This window comes from Stegostoma tigrinum, chromosome 25, assembly GCF_030684315.1.
Source record: "Stegostoma tigrinum isolate sSteTig4 chromosome 25, sSteTig4.hap1, whole genome shotgun sequence".
Taxonomy (NCBI): Eukaryota; Metazoa; Chordata; class Chondrichthyes; order Orectolobiformes; family Stegostomatidae; genus Stegostoma; species Stegostoma tigrinum.
The window spans coordinates 15,569,363-15,582,044 of NC_081378.1; the positions used below are offsets into that span (position 1 = coordinate 15,569,363).

Genomic DNA, 12,682 nt, shown 5'->3' on the forward strand with positions numbered 1-12,682 from the left:
CAAGCTTCAAAATCTCCCCTCCCCCTACCACATCTCAAAACCAGTCCAGCTCATCCTCGTCTCCCTAACCTGTCCTCCTCCCACCTATCCCCTCCTCCCACCTCAAGCCCCACCCCATCTCCTACCTACTAACCTCATCCCGCCCCCTTGACCTGTCCGTCCTCCCTGGACTGACCTATCTCCTCCCTACCTCCCTACCTACACTCACCTTTACTGGCTCCATCCCCACCTCTTTGACCGATCTGTCTCCTCTCCACCTATCTTCTCCTCTATCCATCTTCTATCCACCTCCCCTTCTATCCCTATTTATTTCAGAACCCCCTTCACCGCCCCCCCCCCATTTCTGAAGAAGGATCTAGGCCCGAAACGTCAGCTGTCGTGCTCCTATGATGCTGCTTGGCCTGCTGTGTTCATCCATCTCTGCACCTTGTTGACACTGGAGCATTTTGATTTAAACTGAAAGGGACCTGACACTGGATGCCATATCCATTACAGATATTAAGGAACCAATTTTCCTTATTGAACTGCAGAAAGTAACCATGAATTAGAGGTCCATAATTCACAAAGGAGATTATTGTAATCCTGCATTGACTGCAGCCTCAGACTAGGACAAGGGTGTCATTACTAGTGACTGTGGAGGGGACCATGAGTCTAGCCAGAGAGACGGAAATGGAGCAGACACTAGGCTGAGCAGTTATTGACTGCACACATATCACGTTGTGGATAATTTTGGACCGTACGCTTACACAATGCACATCGTGAAAGTCAATGCTCAATATTCTTGCTCCCTCAAAATTCTTTCATTTTGCAGAGGTCCACTATAGCACCTAAAAATGAGCCAACAGATAAAGTAGGGGGTGGTTACTCAGAACAAAAGCTATATACTGTCCACTGCCACTATTACTCTGAGGCACAATGTACAAACAACTGGGCAGAATTCATATTGTGAAAGTCATGCTACTGGACTAAATGTGTTGAACAGAATACAAATGTCCTCCTGTAGTGAGGGAGCCTTAAAAGACTTCACTAGCGTAGGTGTCAAGATTGGTTGCCTGCTATGTGCTGCACAATCATGTCATCATTAAGTGGAACAGCTGAACAGGGGGAAAAAGAAGAGAGGAGAAATATGTTTATAAAACATTTTTCACATCCTTTGCATGGCCCAAAGTGGCTTTATTGGCACCAATGTACTTCCTTGATGTAGTCCCTGTGCAATGTAGGAATTGCAGCAATTAATTTGTGAGAGGTAAGCATCAGTGTGATGATACATTGTTAACAATGTGTTTTATGATGTTATCGGGGTGGGGGGGGGAAATATCAGCTAAAGAGACAAAGATAACAACTCTGCTCTTTGAAATAATGCCAGGGATCTTTTCCACTGAGCTCAGCTGGAAGACAGGGGTTTGGTTTAATGTCTTATATGAAAAGTGGCATCTCTAAAAGTACTGAATTACCTCATTTCTGCAAAAACCAAAAGAACTGCAGATGCTGTAAATCAGGGACGAAAGCAAAGTTGCTGGAAAAGCTCAGCAGGTCTGGCAGCATCTCTGGAGGAGAAAACAGAGTTAACGGTTCAGGTCTTTGAAGCGTCACTGGACCTGAAAATGTAACTTTGTTTTCTCTCCACAGATGTTACCAGACCTGCTGAGCTTTTCTTGCAACTTTTTTTTGTCCCTCAGTTCTGTACTGGACTGAAACATATCCCCTTTCTGCTTGGATTGTCTATGTTCAATTCATATGATTATGCTACTAGACAGTTTTCCATTTACTGACAGTAACATACCTTACCATCCTTCTGTTATTGACCATCACAGTTGGCTAGAAAAAAGCCACTTCAAAGCAAACATTCTGAACCAAATTTATAAATCAAGCAATGCAATATTCCATGCAAAAGCTTATCTAATCACCCTTTACTATTCATTTGGTGCCTGTCTTTGACCTGCTTTTGCATGTCACAGCCCTGCCTGAGCCCAGCAGTGACTAACCTTGAGTGGGGGACATTGCAGATGGCTTCAGAAGATTATGCTGGCCATGTTTGCCCTTAGATGCTCTGACGTCAGACTGCACTACCTTGGCTTGGGTAACAACAGTCCGGGCTAGCTGGCTGGCTGATAAGCAACAGGAAAAGCATGAGCAGAAAAATTATGTTGGATAAATACGAACCCTCTTGCATTTGAGAATGCATCACAGAGATCTGCATAAGAAGTATCACTAAAGCTAAGTTTCAAATTCCTAGCACATCCCAGTGATGGAATTTTCGAACAAAATTCTCAATTTAAAAAAAAATTTTCAATGTTTTGTTTTCTACTTTGGAATTTTCCTCATACTTCAAAACTGACATCTGGCCTTGTTTAGGTGCCCAGCCAATTCAGCTGTCCAATTAGACTTTGCAAATCCTCCACTTAATTTTGGAGGCTGCTGCATCTCTCTGTGAGGCCCTACTTTGACTAATAGTAATGGGGTTAACATTTTCCAAATAAGATTGTTGACAATATGACACTTGATTCATTCTGTCTGATTTCCAATCCAACACATTTAAACACACCAGAGACCTGACTTCCAATTTTGAATTCTGCTTTAGGCCCATATATGACAATATTTTGAAGTTTACTGCTCCCACCTAAAAACTGTCTCCCACGATGTCAGTGAAATATGCCAGGATCTGCTTTCAAATTGAGAGAGTCTAATTGGATTAGGAAAGACCTTACTAATGAGTACCAAACTCCAGAGACACTATTTAGGCATAGACACATATATTTAACTTCCACAGCTTTCCCACTGTGCCTCTTTTGGAAAGCAAAGAAACACTTCTGCTTTAAGCAGGTCTTACCACAGAAATGTAGCTTGATATCAATTAATCTCCATTCCCAAGAATTTGTTATTGAAAATGCCAAGAAAATCTTCAAAATTACTTTTTCTACCATAGATGAATCTTAGTTCCTCAATTTTTCTTCAAGATCAGGACCATTAGGTCTGCTTAAGTCCTATCAGGAAACATTTTTGCCATGTATTTCTACCTGTTCTAATTCTAATTCTATGTGATAAGGCTGGTTGTCCCCTATCTGACACTTACAAGTATGTCAGAAACTCACCCCAGTTTTGTAATTCTTGCTGTTTAGCATCTTTAGCTAACTTGTCATGTAATTTCTTCATGCCAACTAGGATTTCCTAATTTTATGGTCTTCTGCTCCTCATTTTAAACAATCAATGATTTATTTTTCCAGTGATCTTTTCTCTTATACTCTCAACAGTCTTGTTTCTTCACCAACTAGTCCTTTCAGTAAATATTTGATTTTAGTAAATATTTGATTTTAGTACCCATGTTCATTTTTATTCTTTGGAACCAATGGACCTCGTTTTGATCATCAGAACTGATCTGTCCTTCCTCAGCCAAACTGTGACAGTCTAATCTTCATATCTGTGTAACATAATGGACATGAGGGAAACCAGGTTTGCCACTACTTTCTGCCACTTGTTTAGAATCTGTAAATTTGTAATCCATACTGAGAAGCCTTCAGTAATGTACCTGAAAATTCTGGTTCCCATGCTGCACAATTATTATATTTGCATCTTTATCAATAACCCCTCTCAGGTCTTGCCACTGTTTAAGCCCCTCTCTTTTATAATAAAGCTTATCTCCCTCATTGCAATTTGCTTTGGCCTTGCACCATGTCATAAAACTCACCCAATTCTATGAGACTTTGACTTTCATAAAAGCCTTTCTGCATGTGTACAGTACATTCAAATGCTCAAAAATGTTAAAATTAACTGTTGTCCCTTCTCAAACTAAGATGATAATTTGGTACTGACTTACTTGTACCAAAACTAACCAATATGAACTATATCCTTAACCATCTGCAGTAAATTCTTAGCATGCAGTAATGGCTTCCTTTGAAAGTCACATACTGTACAAATATTATAGCTTTGACACCTTCCATATCCACTTTCATTTGTGTTTTTTTAATTTATAACCTACTTAAAAACAATGATTTTTCACAGGATATTATATCTTAGTGATAAAATTATTGACTCCGGCTAAAGAATGATTGCTCCTTTTAAAGGTTGTCATCCCCAAATCTGAAACTGGTAGAACTATCAAATTCCTTACCATTGTTCCAAACTGATATTATCAGGGAGTCTAGGCTACATTTCAGCCAGGCTATTCCTCACACTGTAAGCATGTATCCAGTGTCTAATATTACACAGCTGAAAGATTGTGCCATGAACACATCATCATGGAGTTATAGAGTCATAGTAATGTACAACATCACTGGTTTGAAACTTCTCATGACTAATATAATGCCTTCTCCTTGATACAAATCACCATCCTATCTTCTGAATGTTCCGTTTTGCACTTAATTTCATATACTCTACTATTTGAGACAGTTTGTGGTGTAGTGCTATTTTGACTCATACCTGAAACTTTAGTAGACTATACCCTAGGCATTTTAGTGTTCATTGTAAGCCCAGAATCTCTTTATTTCTGAAAATTATCAAAAATATTTCAGTCTACATTTCTCTGATTCAAATGCTTCTTATGTCCTGTCACCTGCATCAAGATGATCTTGCCATCCAGTTAGCATTGCATTCTACATTTTCTGTTGTATGGCTGATTGTCTCTTTTGTACCATGAAAAGTTTAAAATGAAAAAAAAATTCTTCATCCTACATCTTTAAATCCTACTGAAAAGGAATGCTTTCCAGGGAATGCTTATTTAATGCTTCTAACATAGATTCTACTAGTGTGAATTCACCTGTAAGCTTAGCTTACATCAAAATACTAGATAACTATCTAAACTCAATATTTTGGCACATTCTAATCATTTAAGCACCAGCACAGATTGGGAAATTTCAGGAGACAGATAACATTTAATACAGAAAAACGAGAATTGATGCATTTTGGTGCAATGAACATGGAGCGACAGTGTAAATCAAAGGGTACTATTCTAAAGGGTGTGCAGAAACAGAGACACCTGGGTATATACCCACATAAGCCATTAAAAGTGGCAGGTACAGGCAGAGAGAGTTACTAAAAATGTTTGCAGTATTCTAGTTGCTTGGAATACAAGGTTATTACTGAGTCTGTATAGGTCACTGGTTAGACCTCATTTGGAGTATACAATTCTGGGTACTACACTTAGAATGGATGTGATTCCAATGGAGAGAGTGCAGAAGAGGTTTACGGGAATGATTCCAGAGATGGCAGACTTTAATTATAAGGATCATTTGGAGAAGTTGAGACAGTTTTCCTTGAGGATGAGAAAGCTGAGAGGAGATTTGATAGAAATTTTCAAAATTGAGGGTTCTGAACAGGAAAAATAGGGAGAAACTGTCTTACACTCATAAAAGGATTTAGAACCAAAGGGCACAATTTTAAAGCATTTTCCAAAAGAAGCAAATGAAGGATCAGAAAAACTGGGCAGTATTTTGGCATTAAGTGAAAATGTCCAGCGACCCAAAGCAGACATGATGGGTCAAATAGCCAACTTCTGCACTGTGACAATTCTGTGACTTGAAAGAACAAAAAGCAGATGCTGAGTCAGGTGAGCGGAAAGTGGGTTTTATAAACAAAATTAATGATTTTAAAGTTTCATTTTGGTGCTTTGATGAATTAAGATCAATGGAGATTAACAGGTTTAGGGCTTAAAGGGGGAGTCAGTCTTTGAGTGGGAAGAATGAGAGCAGAAGATTTTTGGATGATTTAGAGTTTATGTAAGATACAGCCATCGAAAAGACCTTTGAGGGAGTTGTCAATAGGCAAACAGCATAGGTGAGAGTTTCAGCAGTATTGGGGTCAGTGTCAGGGAATATTACAGTTGGATATAGGTAATTGTGGTAATAAAAATGTTATTAGGTTGAAAACATATCCCAAAATGAAGCAGGGCACAAAAGAAGGACAGGTTAATTAATATTCTTCATTTGTAATTTTCTTACGATACTATTAAATATCAAATGAAATATCTTATTACTTCATTGTCCCGAAGGAATTCCGACAGGTAAGGAAGAAGATAGATATTTGAAATGGTTCTCCTTTGCTCCTGTATTTTACTTTAATTTTCTCCACATTTTGTTCAATCCATTCCATGAATTTCATCCTGTTATAAAAGTCTTTTTCTTACTTTACTCCTGCTGCTTCACCTTCTACTTAGTAAGTTGCAGATATTATAATTAATTGCATTAAACATTTAACAGATGGCAGATACATCAGGTCTAAGCCCATTGCTCATCCTTGCAATAACATGATCACACAAGTTAATGAAGTGGACTCAAAGATTCTTGCTCATCTAGTTATTCAGTTCCCCTGCTTTGCCATCCCCTAGCGAGCGCTTGTTATTTTATTTCCAAGTGAACAAGCCACATGAACTGGCAGTCTCAGTATTTTACAGCAAAAAATGAATCATTGCATAGAGCAGCAGAATGCAACCAATTAGTGTCACACTTAACTTCAATGGTACTTGATTGTGATGCTCAAATATTTAATTGATAGTTCAATAATGACCCCCTCCCACCTTTCCCCCTCAATCTTCATCAGAAGAGAGAATATTTATTGGTTTTGTTATTTTCATATATTCTAATTCTGGCCCATGACCAATTAAGTATATATCTTCTGTCAACCACTCACCCTGAACGCATGCAGATTTTTTATTTTTACATTTGCTAAAAATAGGAAATCAAAGGACACATTGTGTTACCATTCACTCAGGTGTTGATGATGTCAATGCACTATACTAATCAGGCAACAAATTATAATGTGTCCCTTTATTCATGCTCCAATCGTGCTGTGGCCCTTTTTAAGTAAGAACTCTTAAATGATATCATTTTGACTGGTAAAACCTACATAAAGAAAGTGAAAGAGTAGAAGCAACACAATATATCATGATTTGACCACTATTAAACTTGTGTGCTTGGTGAATGTAAAACTGAGGAAGAATGGAATGATGGGGCAACAAGAGTTTCAGTGGTTAACACTGCTCCTGACAGCACCAGGGACCCAGGTTCGTATTCCATTCTCAGGCGACTGTCTGTGTGGAGACTACATGTTCTCCCCATGTCTGCATGTATTTCCTCTGGGGGTGCTCTGGCTTCTTCCCACAATCCAAAGATGTGCGGGTTAGGTGGGTCTGCCATACTAAATTATGTCCAGGGATATGCAGGCTAGGTGGGTTAGTCATGGGAAATGCAGAATTATAGGGGCTGGAGTAGGGGGGAGGGATGAATTTGGACTAGGTGGCATGCTCTTTAGAGGGTCAGTAAGGACTTGATGGGCTGAAAGGCCTGTTTCCACACTATGATTCTACATATCCTACTGGGATAGATGTGTTAATTGTCAGCACTTTATATTCATATCAATGTTTTGTGGGGATGTCAGTTTGTCAATATTTTCCAATTAATAAATTACTGTGTGTAGTCCCTTTATCCTTTAGTTCTAATTCTCCCTTAATATGATTTCCACTGTACAGGACTGTATCCCCCTCTCATTTCACCACTACCTCCAGTGCCATTGGCAGAGACTTGGCCCACGTATATTGGAGGAAGTAACTTAAAGTTCCACTGTGGTATCAACACACCACAATACCTACCATGGGTGATAGAGATAGTGCCAAGATGAAAAAGAGATACCCAATCTCATGCATTAATAGCTAGATTAAGCAGGCAGTGGGACTGATTGGGAAATGTGGTGGTGAAAGCTGAATAGAATGGGAATTGAGCAAGGGGAAGGGAAAAAGTTTTAGATAGATTTTGATGCTGTGCAACAATGTGAAATAGTGGTATTGAGTGAACAGTTTGTTTTAGAGCTCTCTCCACTCTTGATTCCATTGAAGTCAATTAAAATAAAAAATCCACAGAGATGTAAATGACCTCCCAATTTGGTATCACTCATACACAAAGTCAAAATTCATCCTCTGTGCAAGCTTCAACTCAGGCCACTAATCAGGGAGAGGTTAGTGACTTATTCAGTTGCTATATCACCTTCAGTGTGATCAATGTTCCACAACTCCTTGGCATGGTCTGCAAATGGCTCCATCCCATCTCTGTAGCTGCCCTTATGTGACAGTACTTATACAGAGTCAATTTTCGTATGCATATTAGCAAGGGCTAGCTTTACATCTTGACCACCAACCTTAATTCCGTGACAGGTACCATATTGTGAGACTCAATATGCAACATCAGGTTGTGGACAGGACAGAAAGTTGTGCAACTCAGCATTTGCATCGCCAGAGACTTTGGTTTCTAGCAGAGGATGAACGCAATGTGCTGTAGAACTCCATGCCATCCATTGTCTGAATACTTACTCAAAGACCAAAAGAACCATGGATGCTATAAATCAGAATCAAAAATAGAAATTGCTGGAAAAGCTCAGTCGGTCTGGCAGCATAAGAGGAGAGAAATCAGAGTTAACATTTCAGGTTAAGTGAATTCTGAGGAAGGGTCACGCAACTTGATATGTTTACTCAAAGGCCAGCTCATCTATTACACAGGTCTTGTAAACCTTTTAAATTCTCCCATTTCATCATCAGACCCTCACTATGGAAACCTGTCCAGCATAGTGGGCTTGCCCACAACCTTTACTCTTCCATTGTTATTCGACTGTACATTTACCCCTCCTTCTGCTTTGCCATCAGTGGTAGAAGATTCAGCATAGCTCATTGAGTAAATATACAGATCAGTGTCTCTTTTTAACTGCCTTCCTAAATATTTCTGTTCTGCTACAGCTCTCCTCACAACCTTAATCCCTTCTCTTGTTTCTATCCTCCTCCTTACTTGGCTTGCATCTGATCCCGAACTGCTTTTCAGTTTGGGATTTTTGCTTTGTTAAAAGAACGGTGTAAAAGTAAAGTTGCCATGGACCCTGTATTATTTCATCCACTTTTTGTTCAGGGGATTGATGCTACTTTTAGTACACCTGTCAGTACTTATTTCAATTATCTGATTCAGAACATCGTGGCAAACATTAGAATTTTCTGAATGACACAGTTCCAACACTGGACTGTGTAATTGCCTGGAGAGCATTAGTATTCATTTTATGACCTATTTTCAAGTCCGTTTGTCATGTTACTACATCACAACCAATACCGTAATATTTATCCACATAGTGGTTAGAGTGTGAAGGAAAGTTGAAGCAAACAGGATAGTTGTACTTACATCAAATCTAGATAAATACATGAGCAAGAAAAAAATGAGATGTACTATAGAGTTAGATGTAAAAAAGTGGGAAAGTTTGTGTGAAGCATAGACTCAGATAAATGGCCTGCTTTTTAAAAACCAAAAGAACTGCAGATGCTGTAAATCTTGAACAAAAACAAAGTTGCTGGAAAAGTTCAGCAGGTCTGGGAGCATCTGTGAAGGAGAAAATAGAGTTAACATTTTGGGTCCGGTGACCCTTCCTCAGAACACCTGTTCTGTTCCTGAGTTCTGAGGAAGGGTCACTGGACCCAAAACATTAACTCTGTTTTCTCCTTCACAGATGCTGCCAGACTTACTGTGCTTGTCCAGCAACTTTGTTTTTGGCCTGATTTTTAAGTTCTGCAAATTTTACGTGATTATTGTGATACAAGTTTTCTTCAGTTTTCCTTTGTCTGTTGTGAGATGATATGAAAAATGAAAGTATACCAATGACTTACCACCAAATTATTTTGTGTTTCTTTTGAGAAGGGAGAAGTTGGACCAGCTGGTCTGAAGGGTGAGAAAGGAGAGCCTGGACTTTCAGTAAGTAGCCTTTGATAACAAATAAGGAATGCTGTAACAATGCCTTTTATCTTTAGTGCCTGTATTCAAGATTAGCTGTCAGAAATGAATCTCGTTTGTCATTTCATCACTGCTGCTCTCCACCCTACTTCAGACCTCCCCACTAGTTCTCCTCCAACTCCAGCTCTTTTCTCTTCACTCTTACATCCATATAAACCATTATTTCTCTAACTTCTTCCAAGTCTGATGAAAGATCATCAACCTGAAACAATAACTGTTTTTCTTTCTACTAATGCTGCCTAACTTGGTAAGTGTTTCCAGAATTACCTCTTCATATTTCATACTTTCAGCATTCGCAACACTTTTTACGCTTAAAAATTTCTCTTTCTCCCAGAATATTATGAACATTGAAGAAAGTTCTATAGCCTGATCCCACTATCTTTTTCCTGAATTATACAAGATTGCCTTTCACAATACTAGCAACTTGGCAAAAGTAGGTACATATTTATAGTGCACTAGCAGCTCCAGTGATTGTGAGTTTACATCTCAGCATCAAAAGCTATGAAATTTATTTCAATAATTATAGTAAATTTAGACATTGTTCTAAAAAAATGAGCATGAAAACTGCAGAATTGCTATAAAAGTTAACTCAACATTTAATCTCTTCAAGCACAGGCTGTTTACTTCTCATTCATACTTGGTGCTTGAACTACAGACCTCTTATATGGCCTGGCTAGCAACTCATTTACAAATGGCTAGTGTTGCTACTCAGCGGTTCACTTTTCACTCAGAAGTACATAGGGTCTTCATGTGCCAAAGAGGAATTAGGTTGATACAGATTAAACTTGTTTCAAGAAGAGCACTCACATGTTGAACAGAGAAGTGACCTTCTGAGCTTGACTTGAACCAGAGTTATAGAAGGGAACAAGCAATGTACCTACCATTCCTCTCTCAATGCCATGCCTAATGGTTGTTCTGCAATGCAGAACACCTCAATGAAACAATGCCCTTTTAATCAATCGCAGGTCAACAAAGAGAAAGGGTATTCTCATGGAGATAGCAAGGACTGCAGATGCTGGAGTCCGAGTCAATACAGTGTGGAGCTGGAGGAAGACGCCAGGTCAGGCAGAATCACAGGAACAGGAGAGTTGATGTTTTGGATTGGGACCCTTCTCATATTATCTTCATATTTCTTTCTTTCCTATACGCCAATGTGAATCCACGAGATATTTTAATAATTCTAGACTATATGACACGGTATTGAGTTGTTTAACAGGAAGACCCAAGATTTGATCTTCAGTCTATTCTGAGGTGACAGAACTCAGCAAGACTGGTGGTTATTGCCTTTGGGCAGAGCAAAGATTTTTCTTCCTAGGCATATCGAATGAAGAATTTGATAGGCCTTATTGAGTGCAAAGATCTGCTAAGAGATCTGCTTCCAAGCCGACCACGAGTTCTCACTACCTGAAGTCACATATAAAAGATAGCTGCTTGGGACAGGGATTGAAGGAATTCCTTTAGGCTGCCTTGGGCATCCTGAGGTCATGAAAAGCAGTACATATAACATGTCATTTTATACACAATTGTTCATTCTGTGTAGGAAGAAGAAGTGAAAGACATTGTCAGAAAAGAGATGAATGACAAATGTGGTAAGTAAATTCATGTAACTCTGCTTTTAAAAGTAAAATAAGCCTTTAATGGAAAACAATTCTCAAATTGCAATATGCTAGTGCATATAACTCAGCACGAGTATGTATTTGCATGTATTGCGTAAATGCAATTTATCAAAGTGATAGTTAAGACTATCATTACGGCTCTAACAATTCTTCTTACTAACAGGGCCCAATAGGCAGTAATTCTCCAGGCATTATGTTTATTCCACATTACAGATGGAATCCATGCATAATTGAATATTACCAAAGCATGAGTCCACAAACAAACATTAAAATGAAAATTGGATCTATTTGCATTTATGTATAATGAGAGGTAATGAAACCTTATTAAAAGGCTGCCCAGGCGAAAGATTCAACCTTTAATAATCACTCAAAGGTCATTGATGCTTCAAACTGAGCTTGGGGATTCTATAATCCTTTGTATTTAAAGTGGTAGACCAGTTTCTCCAATGTGTTGGTTACCTCAGTCATTCTGTAAATAAATCATGTGATTAGCTGATGTCAGGTTTGACTGTCATAAAGTATCTGATGTGAGCTGCACAGTTGTGGTGTAATACTGGAACTATTCTCAGCACTCATAAAAAGGAGCAGGGAGAAAAATGAGCCACAAATTTCACTTCTGATTGACGTTTTCTGGAAACTATGGTTGGAAATTTCCAACCTCTTTTGAAATGGCTCAGAAGCCAGGTTAGGGCTGGGGAGAAAAAAAATCAGGACCAGAAGCCTGGCATCTTCATATTGTTTACATGTTTTCCTAATGGCAACTAATACATTGTCATTGTATATGGTAGGTTTTTAAGGCAACTAATTGATCATTAAAAAGACATTTTAAGGGGTTTTGAATTTTACAGGTAGTGAACAGGCATGGTAGGGCTTCAAAAGCAAGTAAACAAGCAAGAGTTCAGAGCTAAATTTCTCCAGCACATCCTCCAGCCAGTTTGGCATGCCAAGGCGATTAAAACAGCAAGGGCATCAGCAAATGAAGGCAGGAGGGGCAATCAGATAATGACACTGTGGGGCCTGCTGCCAGAATGGGTAGAGGTGTGGGGTTTCAGTTTGGATAAGAGGTCTTTCACACTGAGAGACAACACCTGACCCCAGTATCATTCATCAGGCTTCAGAACCTCTACTTAAAGGAGGAGGGTAATATTGATATAAAATATACAGTGGGAGATCAGCAAACTCAGACAACAGGAGTCAGAAAGTGAGAAAAGTCACACTAAGAAGACACCAATCAGGTCATGTACAATAAGCAACATTAAAATGAGTCATGTGACCCTTAATGAGGTTTCAGGACCTATCGACTTACATTGAAGTTAAAGC

The 12,682-nt window shown here is 38.9% G+C and overlaps 1 protein-coding gene across 11 annotated transcripts in view; it reads left to right on the forward strand.

The window, feature by feature from the left end:
* Window positions 1-12,682, forward strand: part of LOC125463397 (collagen alpha-1(VII) chain) — a 377,348-nt gene that overhangs the window by 305,265 nt on the left and 59,401 nt on the right. For 9 of the 11 annotated variants that reach the window (XM_059654498.1, XM_059654507.1, XM_059654505.1 and 6 more), the window contains 2 exons: window positions 9,651-9,707; window positions 11,287-11,335. In XM_059654498.1, coding sequence (XP_059510481.1) covers window positions 9,651-9,707; window positions 11,287-11,335 — 106 coding nt within the window. The remainder of the gene's footprint in view (window positions 1-9,650; window positions 9,708-11,286; window positions 11,336-12,682) is intronic. The other 2 variants (XM_059654500.1, XM_059654508.1) reach the window with 1 other exon arrangement.